At 35.3% G+C, this 21252-nt stretch overlaps 1 protein-coding gene across 1 annotated transcript; it reads right to left on the minus strand.

Annotated features, from left to right (window-relative positions):
• Positions 1–5423: 5423 nt before the first annotated feature.
• LOC107774577 (uncharacterized) lies at positions 5424–14378 on the minus strand. Its single transcript, XM_016594153.2, has 10 exons — positions 14275–14378; positions 13898–14125; positions 13180–13384; positions 12302–12392; positions 11879–12024; positions 8131–8374; positions 7639–7743; positions 7242–7424; positions 6944–7145; positions 5424–6244 (listed from the first exon to the last, which is right to left on the minus strand). The coding sequence occupies exons 2-10, from the start codon at positions 14118–14120 to the stop codon at positions 5757–5759; spliced, it is 1887 nt and encodes a 628-aa protein (XP_016449639.1). The 5' UTR covers positions 14121–14125; positions 14275–14378; the 3' UTR covers positions 5424–5756.
• Positions 14379–21252: the final 6874 nt, after the last annotated feature.

A 21252-nucleotide genomic window follows, 5' to 3' on the forward strand; every position in this document is an offset into this window, starting at 1 on the left:
ACTTTTCTCTTCTTCTTTCTTTTTTTTTTTTGGGGGGGGGGGGGAGGAGGTGGGAGGAGGTTGAAGAGGGGGCAGGGGAGGAGGGTGGTGTACATATAGCCATTTTCGGGTATGTTATTCGGAGATTAGTCAATATTTTTTTTATCCTGAAATTTTCAGCTAAAGATCTTAACTTCACCATAATTAAGGTATGTTAGTCATTTGCGGGTATGTTAGGACGCACTGACAAATCTTTAAATAGCAGTCCTTTAGAGTGACTACGTGGTATCACTTCTACCCTAAACTACCTAACAAATACAATCAAATACCTTTTCATAGTCTCATTTATTTCGATATTTTATTATAGTAAATTATTGTTATAGAGGACATATATTCATCGGAGAAGATTTCAACGGCCACATTGGCGCGACGTCTCGGGGTTATGGATGTACATGGTGGCTTCAATTTTGGAGATAGAAACGGAGGAGGGACTTCTCTGCTGGCTTTTGCTAGATCATTTGATTTGGTGATAGCTAACTCCAGTTTCCCGAAGAAGGTGGAACACTTGGTCACCTTCCAGAGTTCGGTTGCCAAGACCTAGATTGATTACCTATTCTACAGGAAGTCCGATAAAGGTATCTGCACGGATTGTAAGGACATCCCAAGTGAGAACCTTGTGACACCCCACAGGTTCTTAGTCATGGATCTTGAGATCGCGAGGAAGAGGAGGAAGAAAGTCGGGTATGTTCAACCTAAGATCAAGTGGGGAGCCTTGACTGAAAACAAAGCGCAAGAGTGGGGGGTTTAAGCTGCTGACGAGAGGGGCTTAGAGGAATAATGGGGACGCGAGCGCTATGTGAACTACGGCGACATATTGCATTAGGGAAGCTGCTAGAGAGGTATTAGGGGTCTCGAAGGGTTACTCGGGTGGCCACAAAGGAGACTGGTGGTGGAATGGTGAGATCCAAGGAAAAGTGGAGACCAAGAAAGCGGCGTATCTGAAGCTAGTTGAAAGCGTAGACGAGGAAGAGAAGAGGACAAATATGGAGTGTTATAAGACGGCTAAGAAGGAGGTAAAGTTAGTAGTTACGGCGGCTAAGACTGCAGCTTATGGCCATTTATATGAAGAACGTAAGGGCAGAGGAAAGAGGCGGGGATAAGAGGTTGTTCAGGCTAGCCAAGGTAAGAATACGGAAGACTCGTGACTTTGACCAAGTGAAGTGCATCAAGGACGAAGAAGGTAAAGTTTTGTTTGATGAGTAGCATATCCGTTAGAGGTGGCAAACTTACTTTCATGGTCTCTTGAACGAGGAGAGGGACAGGAACATTGTGCTGAGGGAATTGGAAGCCTCCGAGAGTCATGGTGACTTTAAAGATTGTAGACAAATAAGAGTTGAGGAGGTCGAGGGAGCTATGTGTAAGATGAGCTAGGGAAACGTTGTCGGCCCAGATGAAATCCTGGTGGAGTTTTGGAAGAGTGTGGGCAGGGAGGGCTTAGAGTGTTTCACTAGATTATTTAATATCGTTTTTAGGATGAAAAAGATGCCCGATGAATAGAGGTGGAGTACGATAGTTCCTGTGTACAAGAAAAATGGTAATATCCAAAATTGCAACAACTGTCGTGGTATCAAGCTGCTTAGCCATACTATAAAAGTTTGGGAGAGGGTGGTGGAGATGCGGGGGAGGAGGGAATGCGTCTATTTTCGAGAACCAATTCGGGTTTATGCCGTTGCGCTCGACTACGGAAGCCATTCACCTTGTTAGGAGATTGTTGGAGAAGTATAGGGAGAGGGAGAGGAAGAGGGACTTACATATGGTTTTCATCGACTTAGAAAAGGCCTATGATAAAGTCCTGAGGGAGGTCTTGTGGAGATGTCTGAAGGCTAGATGTAGGGTAATTAAGGACATGTATGAGGGAGCTAAGACCAGGGTGGGGGCAGTAGGAGGGGACTCGGATCACTTTCCGGTCATGATGGGGTTGTACCAAGGGTTAGTTCTTAACCCTTTTTTGTTTTCCCTGGCGATAGACGTATTGACGCACCACATCCAGGGGGAGGTGCCATGATGCATGTTATTTGCATATGACATTGTATTGATGATGAGGCGCAAGGTGGCATTAAAGCGAGGTTAGAGATATGGAAACAGACCCTAGAGTCTAAAGGTTTCAAGTTGAATAGGACTAAGTCGGAATACCTGGAGTGTAAGTTCAGTAGGATGACTCGGGAAGTGGAAGGGGAGGTGAGGTGAGGCTCGATTTATAAGTCATCCCTACGAGAGGAGGTTTTAAGTATCTTGGGGCTATTATACAGGGGGATTGAGGGATTAACGAAGATGTCACATATTGTATTGGGGCGGGATGGATGAAATGGAAATTTGCTTCTGGTGTTCTGTGTGATAAGAAGGTCCCAACAAAACTCAAAGGTAGGTTCTACAGAGCGGTAGTCACGCCGACTATATTATATGGGGCTGAATGTTGGCCAGTCAAGAGCTCCCATGTCTAGAAGATAAAAGTAGCAGAGATGAGGATGTTGAGATGGATGTGCGGGCACATAATGTTAGATAGGATTAGGAATGAAGTTATTCGAGATAAGGTGGGTGTAGCCCCAATTGAGGACAAGATACGGGAAGCGAGGCTTAGATGGTTTAGACATGTGAGGAGGCGGAGCACAGACGCTCCTGTAAGTAGGTATGAGAGGTTGTTATTGGAAGGCCTAAGGAGAGGTAGATGTAGACCAAATAAAAATTGGGGTGAGGTGATTAAACAAGATATGGCGCAGCTTCACCTGGCCGAGGACACGACCCTTGATAGGAAGGTGTGGAGGTCGAAGATTAGGGTAGTATGGTAGTTAGTTTAGTGTTCTCCCTATCATACCAGTTGTATTAGCACGTACTTTAGTATTCTCTTGGCATTAGATTTGTATGACTACCTCACATTTCTTTCATTGCGGTTTCCTGATTATTTGGTTGTTATTTATACCGCTTTTACATGGCGATTCTTATTTTTCTCTTCTTTAATGTGGTGCTTATGCTTCACTGAGCCGATGGTATGTTGGAAATAACCTCTCTATCTCCACAAGGTAGGGGTAAGGTTGCGTACACACTACCCTCCCCAGACCCCACTATGTGAAATTATATTGGGTTTATTGGTGTTGTTGTTGTAGAGGACATATATTATAATATAACATAAAAATCGATTCCGAAAAAAAATTAACTTTTATAATGAATGATTGTTATATAGAGATATTGTAGCGATTTTTTTTCCTTTTTATTTTATTTTATTTTCGAGAGGACACAAGGGGGGAGAAAAGATTAGTTGAGTGTAGTAACTATTTTCGGTTAATAGATAACTTGACACTCCTATACTTGCACGGATTTTTAATTTTCCACGTCCGAAAATATTCGTCGGTCGAATAGCCATTCTACGGTTTAATTATTTTTAGGAAATTTTACCTCCTATAGCAAACTATTACACCTTATTTATTATAAATCAAAATAATTTTAAAATATTATTATTTATAGCTACGATTTACCTTCTATAGCAAACTATTACACCCTATTATTTCGATTTGGATTCTGTCGTCTCCACTTTCTTTCTCTTCTTTGCAATTTAGTTACATACAATGATACAAATATATTATATTATGTACAAATACACTCAAATACATTATATTTTTGTAAAATTACATTATTTTTCGCATGTATTTATGTATTATGAAGGGATGTATTTTTTTAATACAGTCGAATATCACTGTGTTTTGTGATATTTTATTATTTGAATAGAGTCGAATTGAATACGGTAAATTAAATACAGTGTATAATAGTGAATAATGAAAATCTGTGAATTGAATACAATGTATACTGTCGAATTGAAAAGAACGGTATACACCATATTTCTTGATTACCTCACTGTATTTATAAATACAGTCGTGCGAATACATGGAATACATCACAACGAAATTTATGTAGAATTGATTTTGTTGAATTAAATTAGGAGTAATACAGAACACACTAATTGATATCCTTTCTCCGTTATTAAACAGCTAGACTCCCTTATTTTTAGGCGAATTTCGTTACTGTATTCATGAATACAGTAGCGCGAATATTGTCGCACATCTCGACTCTCATATTTTTTAGGCGAATTTCGCTACAGTATTCATAAATACAATAGCACGAATACAACGAATACAATCACGTAACAACTAAATAGTAGTTATATGAAATAATTATGTATATGATAGTTATAGGAAATTAATAGCCACTAAATAATAGTGGTTGTTAAAAATTACTCTTTTTAAATCCTTTCTTGTAATCAATAGGTCATCAACATAGACTGATGGGCCCACAAGTTCCATTTATTTGCAATCATACCTCCCCTTTTTAGATTATTTATAGTCATTTCCCTGTGCAAACGTATAAGAGCCTGATTGGATTGGTTTAATAAAGTAATTTTCCAGCAGAAATAACTTTTAAGCTAAAAAACAATAAGTTAGGATTGCCTAGCTTATTGCTTTTGGCTTGTTTTAAACAGTTTTAACTTATTTTAAGCACTTTTTGACTTTGTCAAACACTAAAAAAAATCTTAAAAAAACTTAATTGACTAACTTTAAAGCAATTCAAAGACTCTCTAGGTCCTTTTTGATGACTTACAGCCATACCCCTGTGCAAACATATACGTCGCCTGTAGAAGAGGCGACCTACTGTTCAATTATTAGTTTTCTTTCTGTTTTTACATTATCAACAGGTCAGCATATATGGGGCCCACAACTTCCTTTGTTATTATTTACAGTCATACCCTCCTTTATTATTATTTACAGTCATACCCCTGTGCAAACATATAGGTCGTGTGTACAAATTATGCGTTATAAGATATCCGGTCATAAAGACAGAGAACCTAAAATCTTCAATTCTTGTCCATTTCAGTTTTCTTGGTCAGCTTCTTCAGTATTTGATTGTATTATTTAAGAGACAGCATTGAGATGAAATCAAAAATGACATTGTTGTAGGATATGATGATCAAACCTGCGACTTTCATGTCACTTTGAACACCATTCGCCACTAGGTTACTTCTCTCTATTGCGTAAGGCGTTCAAGATTTACTACATACGTATAAAGTAATATTTGACCTATATACATAGTATAATTTTCCAGTAAGGAGTGTTCAACTGAGCGCCCTTTGGCCACTGTAGCTCCCCCAATTTGATTGTATTGATAACACATTGAGACAACAACAACGACAAATCTAGTAAATTCACACAAGTAGAGTATGAGAGGGTAGTGTATACGCATGCCTTATCTCTACCTTGGGAGGACAGAGATGTTGTCTTCAATATACCCCGGCTAAAGAGAAGATGAATAGAAACAGTGGCAACAAATAGTAATAACAATAAGATATTAAGAAAATCGAAACAAAAGATAACAAGCAACAATATATAGTGATAGCAATATACGAATAAGAAGGATACCATACTAGCACTAATGTTACCGTCTGAGAAAGAAAAAGAAAACCGTTCGACTACGTACTAGCCTTCTACCCTAATCTTCGACCTCCACACCCTCCTATTCAGGGTCATGCCCTCAATAAGCTTCAGCAGCTGCGGAGATAACACGTGAGACAAAACAAAAAATTTCATTTCCATGACTCCAATTGTCAAAGTTTCTGACGTTGCCTCTGTTACATATGTAATCTTTGCTAAACTCAAATCATAAAGAGGTAATGTATAGTCTGTGTATGTTATACTTCTTGTCGTGTGTGTGTGTGTGTGAAAACTGCTGTTTCATTAGTAGGCCTTGGTTGGTTCTGTGGTCAGTCCAAATCCAAAAGGGAAAAGAGGGTCATAATGTGGATCACCAATATTCATAGGGAGTTGATCAACAGTCTTGAACCAAGTCCTAGCAAGTTTACCAGTGAAACCATAGTCACCAAATAAGACATCAGCTACACCTTGCCCTTCTGTTCCTGGTAACCAAGCTTCAACAAGTGCATCTACTTGAGCTAGGTATGGTTGAATCACGACTGGCCGGCCCGTGAGGAGCACGACCACGCATTTCACCGTGGCACAAACCGTGGTCATGGTGTCCGGACCAGGTGCGGGGATTGTTAAGTTTAGGGTGTCACCAGAGCCTTCCGCGTATGGTGTCTCGCCCACCACGACAATGGCGTAGGAGAAGTTGTTGGACTTGATGAATTCAGCATCTGGATTTTCCTTGAACACAACTTTTGTTTCTGGATCAACTGTATTCTCAATGGCTGAAAGGATTGTAGTACCTAGTCAAAAAAAGTGAGTAATTGGTTAATGTACAATAGAGTTATGGACTTGATTTCTATAACTTTGAAAAATGTGGTTGTGTCAAAATAGGTTAAACAATAGGTCGTAGTCTGACCTGTCCAACTCAAATTCAGACATATAACACTTATGGTTAAAAAAGATTGACATTCCAAGTTTTTCATTCTTTCTTTTTTGGTAGGGGTACCGTGTGACTATAAGTTACGGGTTCGAACTGTCAACCACTGATACTTGTAACAGGGTAGGCTACCTCTATTATAACTCATTAGCGTGCATCCCATTCTCGGACTCTGCATGAAACGCAAATGCTTCGTGCATCGACCTTCTTTAGGCGATTCGGAGCCGATCGCTCGAATTTATAAAGATGCGTGGACATCAACACATGAAAAATTGGAAATCGTACTAAATTCTTATTTTATGGCCGTAAAATGTTAAAACAAGGAACGGTCGACAATGACTATAGTTCATTAGGTTGTTTTTGATGGGCATACAAAAGTTTACGTGATTCGGGGCTGGTCGCCCGAATTTATGAAGATGGCGTAGACATTAGCACAGAAAAATCGAAAATTATGCTGAATTCCTGTTTTATAACCCTAAAATGTCAAATTTGAGAAAACGGTTTGGGAGAGGGTGGGTGTTTGAGCAGACAAGGAAACAACTTGAGGGATAAAGAAATGTACCAACTGTTGTGTTTCCACTAAGTCCTTGCCATGTAATGGTCCAGCCACCACATTGGTAGCCCATATTGTTAGCATGGATTCCTGCAACTAATATACTTGATGCCTTCTTTGGAAGTGGTAAAACTGGTTCATCTGCATTTGCACCATTCTTTAACAAAACAAGTGACCTTCTCACTGCTTCCCTTGCCAATTCCCTATGCTCCTGCAATATTGCAACACAACAAGATGAATTAAGTTATCATTTTTTTCCATTTCATAGTAAATTGTTATTTCGTTTATCTATAAACGTTGAACTCACCGCGCTACCTAGATATTTCACCATACTATAATCAGCTAGAGGGCTCTCGAAAAGTCCCATTTGGAACTTCACTCTAAGAATTCTCTTAACTGCATCGTCGATTCGGCTCATTTGAACAAAGTTGTTCTTCACTAAATAGGTTAGACCATCAATGAACTCTGTAGTGTTGTAAGGCAACATTACCTGCAATATACAACAAGGAAAGAGCAAGAATTAGCTCTTTATAGGACATGTAAATTGAGTCGAAAATCATTCTTGAGGTTTTAGAATAGTGTGAAAGTATGAGGCAGATCCAGAATTTAATTGTATATGGTTGATTCGCCCACAATGTGTACGGATTATTAAGAAAAAAGAGGGAAATGACAATGAATTTTGAAATAAATAATTAGCTACTAACCATGTCAATGCCAGCATTGACACCTTCAAGAATGGAATATGTATAGTTTGCATGCCAAGGATAAGTAAGCTTGTCAATTCCTGCCCAGTCTGAAATAACAAACCCCTGAAACAAATTTCATAACATTCACAATATTAGTTTGAAATCCCCGTATCGTTGCATCATATGTTGCTAGAATCCTTCAAAAATATCGTTGCATATCAGATCCTTCAAAGCACCTATATCAGATTCTCCGAATTTTTTGGAGGATCCGACACAAGTATGACAACATCTTTCGAGGATTCGAGCAACATAGGCTACCTCTATTGAGCACTACAATGTTGCTCAGATCCTCCAAAAATATTATCACACCGAGTCGAATCCTTCAAACTAAATATGTTTTCGGAGGATTTGACGAAAGTGTTACAATATTTTTGAAGGATTCGAGCAAAATAGATGGTATCTATTGAACACAACAAAGCCAAAATTTGAAAAGAGAATTGGGGAATTTACTCTGAAACGAAGTGTGCCTTTAAGAAAACCAGTGACCAATTCTCTGTTACCGTGCATTCTGACACCATTCCAACTTGAATAAGAAACCATAACAGTAGCCACACCTTTGATTATTGAATTATAGTAACCTGCCATATGTATACTTAGCAAACCATGTCTATCAATTATTGTATTGTTCTCATTTATGCCTTTTACTGTCCCTCCATCACCTACATAATGCTTGGCACAAGCAGCCACCTTTTGCCTGTGCAAAAACCAGTAGTGAGTCAACATGACACTATCAGAATTTTCCGACTACACGCTTAAACTTTGGAAAAGGTCTATTACCACCTATCTTTGTAATTTCACGTATGGTTAACGAACTTTATCCATTACACAGGAAACGCTACAAAATTATTCACAAAAACAATAAAGTCATCAAACTTTACCGTTATAATAGCCATGTTAAAGTAACTGAACTTTACCGTTATTAAGAATTTTTCAACTACACACCTAAACTTTGGAGAAGGCCTATTACCTCAAGTGTGTGTAATTTCTCGTATTGTTAACGAACTTTATCCATTATACAGGAAAAGTTATAAGATTATCTCTTGTCGCATCAAAGTAATTGAATTTTATTTACTATCACAATAAAGTCATCAACTTTACTGTTATACAGTCACGTTAAATTAACTGAACTTTATCCATTATAACAGTAAAATTATTAGACTTTATCCCTTGTACTACAAATAAACCATCAAAGTGAATGTATATCTATATATAGTGAGTAAATTTTTGTGACTTTACTGTTTTAATAGTTAAAGTTTAATAACTATAAAGTGACAAAATATACTGTCGTGATTTTACTTTTGAAGCATGTAAAGTTTAGCATCTATACGTTAAATTTACTCATATACATATATACATATACAAAATTTCTACTGAAATTTACGGGATATAGTGACCCTCCATAGATACACATAGATCCGCCTCTGTTCACATTGCAACACATGTCATGTCATAAAAACACTTGAAAAAACACCACACTCACACCACACCCACATGAAGAATTATTATATTTATGTATAAAATTGAAGAATAATGTATTAGGTAGAAACCTTGTGCTTTTGATAAAACACGTCACCAAATTAAATGGTTTAAGCTTGAATATTTAATTTCTATTTTTACCTTGTTTTTGTTTTTCTTTGTTGGTTTCTGATTAGGGGTGTTCGTTGGTCGGTACAGTACGGTATTTAGACATTTCGGTTCGGTATTTTCGATATTCGGTTTCTTAAAATGCTATACCAATACCGTACCTAATTTAATTCGGTATGGTTCAATTTTTCTCCTTTCGGTTTCGGTTTATTCGGTTCGGTAACTTTGGTTTAATCGGTTTGAATACTAACAAGAGCATAGAGTCATAGACTATGCTAGCATTTGGCCATAGATTCCCAAATTTATTCTGAAAAATCTGATTTGGGTGAAGTTTGGTTTGAAGATGAAAATGTGTTTGGACATCTGTTTTGGGTGAAGTTTGGTTTGAAAAAACATAAAACATAACTTATAACCACAAGTTCTAAAAACTATCACAAATACCCAACAGTACCATTATCAATAACATTCGTTATATTATCGCAAACCATAGTCCTGAATATAAATAAATTTGATACAAAATTATCATTTTTATAATGAACTATATGATACACTATCAGATGACCTAGAAGACGAAGCAACATCGTTACAAAATAATAAATGGTGGGCTCTTTTATAAAATACAAAAGTTTGGGGCAATTTTTAAAAAATATAATAGTGATATTTTGGCCTTGGGATTTGGAATTTGGCCAAAATGTAGGCAAAATTTATTGCCAAACATGTGTTTGCCAAATAAAACCCAAGTTTATTTTGGCAAAATCTATGGCCAAACGGGTCCTATAATATTCTTAATTAAAGTACTCAAAAGTATAAAACTAAAAATATTTGTTGACAAAAGTTTTGTCCAAAACCAGCAAATATCAACCTAGAGAGAGAAAACTGTACATAAAGGAATAAATTTGATTATTAGAAATGTCTTCTTACTTGCTTAGAGTTAATTGATGAACTTACAGAATAAAGGAAAGTAAAATTTTAGTTTTTTATATTTATGTTATAACTAATAATATGTATTTTATGCAATATAATATATATTTCAGTACGGTATCAGTATTTCGGTATTTTATTTTAAAATACCAAATATCATATTTTTTAAAAACTTAAACCAAATACCTATCGCATACCAAAATATCGTATACCAAATACTAAAAATTTCGATTTCGATTTCGAATTCGGTATTTAACAAATTATACACGGCCATGTTTCTAATAAGCGGAAAGGTGGTACATGTCAGTAGGTCCATTGGCATGCTACAAAATCCCATACGAGAAAGATGCTTTTGTGTCATAATTCAATTCAAATGATAAACCTTTATCCTCAACGGGACCAAAATGAAATACTGTACCTTGTTTTATTTCAATTCTTGTCTTTTCTTATTGGCTTTTTATCATTATCACATGGATCACGAAAATCCTGTATCCTGCCAAATAACTCCAAATCACATGCCAACTTAAAAATCAATTATGCCACTTTTTTCCAACTTCTCTTTAAACAAATAAGATCAGATTCACCTTTTTTTTTTGTTTTTTCGACCTAGTATCAATAAATTACATACTAACTATACATCATTATACATAAATTATATATTTATTATATATTCATTAATTATTTTTAATTTAAGCAATGAGATGAACGACTAATTAAATTTATTCTTTTAACAACAATCGCCAAATGAATATATTGTTTTCTTAAAGAAAAGGGTAATTCTTAAATTCCCCCGTCAGCTACTCACATTGTCAGTACATAATTTGAATAAACGAGGAGAGTTGAGTAGACTTACAACTAACGTAAAACTAGTTAATTTATAATAAATCTTCACGGTATAAATATAAAAAAATATGATTAATTAAAATTCATATAGCGAACTTTAACTATTTTGGAACTGAATTGGAGTCGTGGTTTTTGCAAAGAAAAGAGTTATTCTTGCATGTTGCCAAATCCTAAAAATATCAAATCAAAATCTCCACCTATTTCCCCTAAAGAAAAAATAAAGACAAGAAATCCATACAAGTCAAAGAAAAAGCGCGTCTTAGCCATTAATAATATATATGCATGTGAGTTTCAGAATATGATTGAATTCAAGATTATGACTTATGATAATCCATGTGAGTTAGGCCAAAATATCTTTCTGAAATAAACATCATGATTTATAAACTCAATAACTTTTTTTTCTGTTGCTAAAGTAAACTCAATAATTAAATAGTACACACTACATGACCAAAAGTGAACTAGTTCTTTTTGTGTGATTCGTAATGACATATAATTTCAACATTAAACAAAGATAGATCAAGAACTAGAGTCGGAGTCATGATTTAAAACTTATGAGTTCAGTATTTTAATTTTTTTCAATTAATGGGTTCTAAATTAATGATTTGTGCATCATTCAATAATTTTTTTAGACAAATATGGGGATTGGACAAAAGTTACTGGATTCAGCCGAACCCGTATCCAAAGGGATCACTCCGCCATGTTAAGAACCTATAGAATAGCTAGTCAATAGTCTAAAAAATATTTAACTTAATTCCATGCACTTACGACATGTTAAATTGAACTAATAATATAAAAGTTTCAATATACTATTAGTGGATATAAATTAAGTCCAAAAGGGAAAAATACTTACTTGTTAGCAACAAAAGGGACTCCTAATCTACCATTAGAAGGAACATCTCCTTGTAAACCAGGAACCATCTCACTCATTGCCCTAACAATGTTTGGATCTTCACTATAGCTCTCATAACATCTACCCCATCTTGGATCTCTGCAAATCTGATAAAAATTTAAATTAATATATAAAAAGATTTACGTTATATACACTGATAATATAATACTTGAAGTCTCTGTGTGACTTATAGGTCACGAGTTCAAGCCGTGGAATCGGCCATTGATATTTAAATCAGTATAGGTTGCCAACAGTACACCCCCTTGGAGTGCGGTCCTTTCCCGAACCTTGCGTGAAAGCAGAATGATTCGTGCATTGGGCTGCCTTTTATACTGATTATTAAAAATCTACTTACAATATTTTATAAGTGAGTGTAAATATTACCGCGAGACAAGGTGCAAAAACATAAGGAATTCCAGTTGCTCTAGCTTCTAGTGCAGTTGCAGCTCCAATCTTCTTGATCAATTGAGGATCCCTATTAACCAAAAAAAAGTATATCCAAGATTGAAAAACTCAACAAAAGCAATCAAAAAAGTGATGAACTTTCCCAAGAAAGGTTAATCCAAACTCCAAAGGTAGCTTAATTACAAACATAAAAAAAACTGACATAAAGTATATTGTCATTATGGAATTTCTCCACCCCTACTTAGAGGTGTCCGGATAAAAAAGTATTTCGGTGCATAATGTATCCCACGTTCACATAGGATTCGGGGAAGGACTCCACCCCAAGGGATATGATGTAGACAATCTAACCTAATATAAATATTAATGATTGCTTCCACGGCTTGAACCTGCGACATAAAGGTCACACGGAGACAACTTTACTATTACTCCAAAACTCCCCTTCTAAAGATTTCGGGACAACAACAACAATAACAACAACAACCCAGTATAATCCCACTAGTGGTGTCTGGGGAGGGTAGTGTGTACGCAGACCTTACCTCTACCCTGGGGTAGAGAGGCTGTTTCCAAATGACCCTCGGCATCCTTCCCTCCAAGAACTCCCCACCTTGCTCTTGGGGTGACTCGAACTCACAACCTCTTGGTTGAAAGTGGAGGGTGCTTACCATCAGAGCAACCCACCTTGTCCTCACCTAAAGGTTTCGGGACAGAGCCGTAAAAAAGAGAAGTTCTTGGTAGGGAGCGCACGCTCTCCCTTTAATGGGCCCTACACAGCGCATAATTTGAATTAGTCGGACTAACGAATACCAAACACGAGATGGTTAAAAAAAAGTGACATGAAGTATATTATCTCAAGTTACCTGGTTACTCCAAGACCAACATTGTGAGGAAAAATGGTAGCTTTATAAACATTATTGTTGCCATGAACAGCATCAATCCCATAAATCATAGGTATCCCAAGACGAGTTGATAATGAGCCCTTTTGAAAACCATTTATCATATCAATCCAATTTTCTGCTGATGCTTCTTTTTTAGGCACACTTCCTCCTCCACTCAATACACTCCCTGCTCATAAAAAATTACCAACAAATCAAATTAAGTTCACACATATACAACAACTCACACAACAAAATGTTAGAAAAATTTAACACTTATGTGCATTGCGGCGGATTCAGGATTTATAATCCGCACTGAATTTTAAAATAAAGGCAGCTTGGTGCACGAAATATCCGGCATTCACGCAGGGTTCGGGGAAAGACCGTACCCCAAGGGAGTGTCATGTAGGCAGCCTACCCTAATGTTAGTGTTCGCAGCTGATTCCACGAGTCGAACCAGTGATCTATAGATCACTCGAAAGCAACTTTACCGTTGCTCCCAGGCTCCTCTTCAAAAAAAAAAAAAAAAAAGCAGCCCGGAATAAGCAGTGATATGTTCTTTATATAGTCACTAACGAAACCACATTGACATATACTGTGTATACAAGTGAACTTACTAGACAAAAAGTTTGAAATATGGGCACATACACTGTCATATTCAGAATTTAAAGTTAGTGGATTCAACTGAACCAGTCGCATTTACCTATGTAATACTTCTTCATGGCGTCAGGAGTTGCAACTGTACGATCAATTTGTATCATTTGGCCAATTTTTTCTTCTAAAGTCATTCTGCTCATTAAATCCTTGATTCTTCTGCCTAATGGCTTGTTTGGATCTTTGTATGTCATATACTCTGCTTTTGCTAATATCATCCAACAAAAGAGCACTAGAATTCTCATAAAAAATCCCATTTTTATCCTCTGCATTTCTCCTTCAAGAAAACATTTTTAAAAAAAAATTGATGAAAATTCAGATATATATATAGAACTAAAAAACAGAGCAAAACTCTCTGTTTTCTTGGTATATTTTTAGCAGAAAAATGACAAAATATGGAAATATGGAAGAAAAAAGAGAGCTTACTGAAATTATTATGAAGATTGAAGCCTCCAGAGCTTACTTGCTTTTTTCTTCTGGTTGATTTTTTGAAGATAGAATTTTTTTTTGGACTGTTTAATAGAATGGAAGGCTTAAGGAGAAAAGCATGGGTAGGGGGCTACTTTTATAGGAGTCAGCTATTGCTTTTTTTTTTCTTTTTTTTTCTTGAGCAAGTTATATATTTGGTTGGTAGGTCAAAAATAAGACAAAAGTGAGTTGATGGACTGGTTAGCATCCTTCACTTCCAATCAACGGGTTGTGAGTTCGAGTCACTCCAAGAGTAAGGTGAGTAGTTCTTGGAGGGAGGGAGTCGAGTGTCTATCGGAAACAACATCTCTACTCGGGGTAAGAGTAAGGTCTGCGTGCACACTACCCTCCTCATACCCCACTAGTGAATTATACTGAACTTGGGGTACTTGGGGGCGTAACACTCACAGAACTAAGCTTCATACATGAGCCCCAAGACGTTTTGCAAGTGTCTCGCCCAGGGACGAGCCCCTGGCGAGTCCCAAAAATACATTTTAAAACAATGATATATATATTAACACTTGTTGACTTCTTCGTGGGTTGACTCCCTTAGTGACAATTTCGGCTCTGTTATTATTAAAGCTCATTAAAGGTGAAAGTGATCCCTAATACATTTTTTTTCATTGTAAAAACTCGAACTTAAAACTTTTAATTTGAGGTAAAGAATCATATCAATTCCACCACTGATAGTTTTTTAGAGTTGGCTTCACTTATTCTATTTTGTTTTTTCTAATTTCTTGTCTCGGTAATTAATCGTTGTCCCTTTTTCACTGCTGTACTATTCTGATGTTGTTCGTTCCTAGTCCAGAGGAGAGGGAATATTACTATTTTAAAGTACAAAAAATGACAATGAAATGACTACAAAGTTTTAAAACTTTTCGTCTATATACTTTTTACTTTTCTATTTGTTCTATGGGTTTTGTCATTTTCGGCTACCTAACTATTGGGGTAAGTAGGTAACTTTAAAAAAAGAAAAGGAAATAGAAATAAAAGTATTCAAAATTTTAAAAATAAATTATTACGATAAATAGTTTGAATTCAGTGAACTTTAATTTTTATCAGTTTTCCGATTGAGCTATTATTTTCTTCTATATTAATTAGGCAAAAAAAAAAAAAAAAAAAGGCAAATCACATGATATTTCATTGGTGTAGGCCAATGTATATTGTGTATATATAATTTTTTTCTCGATATCTTCAATTGTATAGCATCGTTATTTTGATTTTTGTCTACATAAATGAAAACAAAGAGTTAGGCAAGTTGTCTAATTAAATATATATAATATAATAAAGCAACAAAAAAAAATGAATACTCATTCTAGACAACATATAACCAAACAACGAAATGCATGTGACGATGGCTGTCATGACAATTGTTCACGACAATTAATTGTTTCTTACTTTGAATTTGACCTTGTTACTAGCTCTACTTATAGGTATAATTAATGTTTTCACCTTTTTATATTTTTATAAATTTTCTAGATTTTTTTTTTTATAATAATGATGTTCGATCCAACTTATGATACCTCAATTATTTCCTGAAAGATAAGATTTACGCCATTCACGGAAAGATAAAAAGAGTATATTCTGAAGCCAAATGCTCTTGGACGGGCAATTGAATAATGGGATAAATACGTTCTTTTTCTTCCTTTAGAACAAATGTAGTTGAAGCAATGTGAACCTCGTGATTTAATATAATTGGCATGCATAATTCTCTTTTTCTCTTTTTTTTTTGTAAGCAATTTTCGCTCATCAAGTTCTTATTGCCTTAGAACATCACAATGGAGAATTTTGCGATTTGATATAAATGTTCCTTAAGATGAATTGATCGTTCGATATTCTTTTTCGTTGCGATGGAATATAGAAAATCTCAAAAATATCTAAAATACGTGGTGTTCTCTTATGCTTTTTGTATGAAATAAGGCATAAGTAGACAATTGCCAAGACAAGCTTGACCTATTAAATGTTATGTTATTTTTCGATAATGATAATGTACGGTCCAACTTATTAGGTCAATTCATGAGTAAGTAAATGGACCAAATAAGAAATCATAGAATTATTTGGTCCCAAGAGTTTTTGGCCTAGAACTTGCACTAGCTATGCTTTTGTTGTTGGTCCCCTACCCACCCTCCACAACTTTGATCAATCAAATTTTGGTTTGAACATTATAGCAACCAAATATCTATGATTATCCATATTGTTTGTTCGAAGTAAATTTTTACATTTTTAAAAAAATAGTAGAAACTTGTCATATTAATTAGATACAATATGGTTAAAGTTTTCTATATATTTTCATTAAAAATCATATTTCTATTATACATTGTGCAATGTCAACTGTAAATAGTTGTGTCGCCCTTGACGCAGGCTCCTAGGGCTGTGTATGGATCGGATCGGATTTAGCACATTTCGGATCGGATTTTCGGATTCTAGAAAATGCAATCCGAAATCGATCCGAATCAATATCGGATTGGATCGGATTTTAAAGTTTGGATCGGATCGGATTTTCGGATCGGATTATTATGCCTCAAAGTTGCAAACTCATATGTATATTTTCTTTGTAAAAGAGGCAGTACAGTAAGAAAAATTAATGTTTATACAATTATGAGAGTACTAGGGCGCCAATAGAGCTAAATCCATCAATTATAAAGATAATAACTTGGAGAAAAATGTAAAGGAAGTACTAATTATCCGAATTAAAGTTTAGAATTTATACATGCCCTAATAATTTCGGATTTCGGATCGTATTAAAATTATACCAATCTGAATCCGATCCGAAATCTAAAATTTTAATAAACACAATCCGAAATCCGAAATTGAAAGGATCGGTTCGGATTTCGGATATCCGATCCAAATAAACAGCCCTAGCAGGGAGGCCTAACAAGGGTGAGTTAAAGAAAAGGACAGACAAGTTTCTAGGTTGACAAGTTTCCTAAAAAGGGGCGCACACGTGACCCTTTTGGTGAATTCCGCATCCAAATAAAGAAAAGAAAGAGAATAGTTTTATAAGGCATATCACAAGTTAACATGGTCACGTTTTTGGACTCGATAACAACGTAAGCCAAGATATAAACCCGTAAGATCTATTAGACCAAGGGACAATACATGCTATGAGTTTCGGCCGTGACAATAGTACAACATATCGTTGGAACTAACAATAATTTGTTAATGCTATACTTAATTTGTTTCTCCAATAATGTTGTTGCCTCACAAAATTTTAACATAAAATGCACAAAAAAGAAATTAAAATATAAACAATAAAAGAGGGAGAAAAAAAAAACACGTGGGGTTAAAACTTTGATACGAGCAATCACTTCGGGCAATGGAGTAAAGCTCAAACAACAAGGAACTTTTTGGTACATTCTCATATCACTCAAAATTTTAGGAGAATATTGGATATTTTATTGATCTCAATTTATTAACTTTTCCGAGTAGAATTGTTCTGTGTATATTAATTTCTTTAAATGCAAATCGTGATCATGTGATCGGCACATGTGCCCAATTTTTTAGTACAAAGAACAATATAAAAACGGAAAGAGCAATATATTAGTGAAGCAAAAAGAAAAAGGCTTTGAGTTTTCGTGAGAGAATATGGTGAACAAGAAATCAGATTTTCCCTAATGTGAGGATCCAAGATCTCATAGTCATCAATTATGTAATTAATTCCCCATCTATACTATCTTTTAAAAAATTCAGTTTTTTGAATTTAATCCTTATTTTGGGAGAGGGAGGTAAAGTACCTAAATAGCCCTTAGGGGTCGTTTGGTACATGGGACAAAAATAATAATTCTGAAAAAAAGTTTTGAATTAACTTTATCCCATATTTTGTTTGGGGTATTAGATAGTTCCGGAATAATTTTTACACTAAAATGATAGGATTAGTTATCCCACGGGGCTGTGGGATATCCCACCATTGTACCCAACAACCCCTTAAAGTGTTTATTCATTGCTTGCCCTATAGGCAAAGCTTTAAGTTTAACAAGTGTTGCCCCTTGCTTTCCCCATGGGCAACACTTAACTTTTGACCTTGAAATTCTTCCATATGCAAACGGTGGTTAAAAGTTAAAGACCACCCAAAAAAGTAAAAAAATGCACAAATATGAGACTTTTTTGGGGTGATCTTTAATGATTGACCTCCACTTGCCCGTGTGTAGAATTTTAAGGTCAAAAGTTAAAAGTGTAACTCATGAACAAGTGAGGAGCAACACTTGTTAAACTTAAACTTTTGCCCATGTGGCAACCGAAAAAATAATTTTAGAAAAATTACGCGACACATCAAATATTTACACTGTATTTATCATTCGTAGCTACACTTTCACCAATTACCATTCGTAGCTATATTTGAATTTTATAGCAAAATCACGAAATACGAAATTAATTGTTTTGAAGTGAAACAAGAGAGCAACAAGCTCTCATAGCTCAGTTGGTTAGAGCGCCTACCTACCTAGCGAAGGTCTTGAGTTCGAATTTCAACAAGAACATTTTATTTTCCTGTATTTCGCCTTAGTTGTATTCGTTGCGCTAACAAATACAGTCGATACAGTTTGTATCCTTTGTATATACCCTTGTATACAGTTGATACACGTTTTATCCTTTGTATACACCCTTGTATTTCGCCTTGGTTACAATTGATACATATTGTATTCGTTGCACGAATGAATACAATTGCGCGAACGAATGCAGTTTATACAGGTTGTATTTGTTGTGCGGATGAATACAATTGACACATGTTGTATTCGTTGTGCGTTTGAATACAAGTGATACAAGTTAGTAATAATTAAATAGTCGCTACGAATGGTAATTAAGCAAATTGTCATTATTAGGCTCTAAACTATAGTGGTTTATGAAAAAGGAAATTTTACCCCCTATAGCAAACTATTACACCCTATTTATTATAAACCAAAACTATTTTAAAATATTATTATCTATAGCTACCTTTTATATTTTATAGCAAGATAGGTATTTATTGTATACATTATCGTTGAGACGTGAAATACGTTATTTGTGTTTTTTCTCTCTCTTTCTTTCAGTTAACACACGTCAAGATTATTCTTCTTTCTCTCTCCACGATCTCTCTCTCACAACAAGATTGTAGGAACAAATTTCTCAGAATTGATTCTCAACATTTTTGCTCCGAAAGTTCGTGGTAATTAGTAAAGCTTTTGGCCGGGTCACGCCAAATTACTCTGTCATTCTTCTTCTTCTCTTCGCTTTTTTCCCCCACCATTGTTAGGTTTTGAGGAAGAAACTTCAAATTTCGTCTTCGATGGCTGATTCAACAACTCCGAAGAGGGTTACACGAGGTATACCCACTAAAGCACTAAATTTTGATCGTCATCGTCAGAATCCACTATTGGCTCATCCTCTTAGGCAAACAGATCTGGCCATGGCTACGCCAGAGAAGATTTGAGGGTCGAATTTTTGTTCGTCTCCATTTTTAGTTTTAATACAATGTATACAGTATTTTGCTTGGCCGAAAAAGCAATCTTCGGCGAGCTTTCTTCTCTTCTCTGCTATTTTTGTCACATACAATGATACAAATACATTCAAATACATTATATTTTTGCATAACTACATTATTTTTATACTTGTATTTATGTATTCCGAAGGCCTGTATTTTTTTAATACAACCGAATACCACCGTATTTTGTGATTTTTTGTTGTTTGAATATGGTCGAATTGAATACGGTGAATTGAATACAATGTATAATAGTGAATAATGAATATTTGTGAATTGAACATAATGTATACAGTCGAATTGAATAGAACGGTATACACCCTATTTCTTGATTACCTCACTGTATTTATAAATACAGTCGCGCGAATACATGTAATACAACACAGTAGCAACGAAAATTTATGTAAAATTAATTTTGTTGAGTTAAATTAGGAGTGATACACGCTAATTGATCCTCTTTTCGTTATTAAAAGGTTGGACTCACCTATTTTTCAGGCGAATTTCGCTAATGTATTCATGAATACAGTAGCGAGAATATAGCGAATACAGTCGTGTAGCAGCGGAATTTATGTAGAATTGATTTTGTTGAGTTAAATTAGAAGTGATACACGCTAATTGATTCTCTTTCCGTTATTAAACATGTGGACCCCCCTTTTTTTAGATGAATTCCGTTACTGTATTCATGAATACAGTAGCGCGAATACAGCCGCACAACTGGACTCCCCTATTTTTTAAGCGAATTTTGCTACTGTATTCATGAATAAAGTAGCGCGAATACAACGAATACAGTTGCGCAATAACTAAATAGTTATTATAGGAAGTAATTATGTATATGATAATTATAGAAAATTAATAGCCACTAAACAATAGTGGTTTCTAAAAATTCCTCAAAAACAAATTAAGACCATCCCCTTTAAGTGGGCTTCTGTTGAGTATGGGCTTTAAAAAAGACTGAAACCCAAGTTTTAAGTTGTCCGTCTACTTCAAAATCCACCCAAAAAGAAGAAAAATTACAGATACTACTTTTCATAGAAAAAGTTTTTAACAATCCATTTTTTTCTCTTTAAGTAAAAGACTTTTTTTGCCCCAGATAAATAGTTATGCAAATCCAGAGGCATAATTTCTGGCAGATTGCAGTCCAAAAAGTAATATTTGAACATAAAAAACGGGAATATTATTAGAGGTCAAAAGCCAGGCTACTTGCTTTTGTTTGACGGAAAGTATATTGTCCTTTTTAGCTCATTGCACGCTATAGAAAAAAAATTAATAATAAAGACAGAATTATCAGAAATTTCTCCCCTATAATTATTTTGGTACATAATACTTTTTTATTTGTTTGCATAGGTAACTTGCATAGGAGGTTTTTTTGAGACTTGCACTAAATTTGGTTAAACAGTTGTTTTTGCATTAAGTGTTTACACCAAATCAAGTAATATAGTCATAAATTATGGTGCATGCGATATAGTTAGCTTAAATTCTACTAT

This window comes from Nicotiana tabacum, chromosome 23 (assembly GCF_000715075.1).
Source record: "Nicotiana tabacum cultivar K326 chromosome 23, ASM71507v2, whole genome shotgun sequence".
Lineage (NCBI taxonomy): Eukaryota > Viridiplantae > Streptophyta > Magnoliopsida > Solanales > Solanaceae > Nicotiana > Nicotiana tabacum.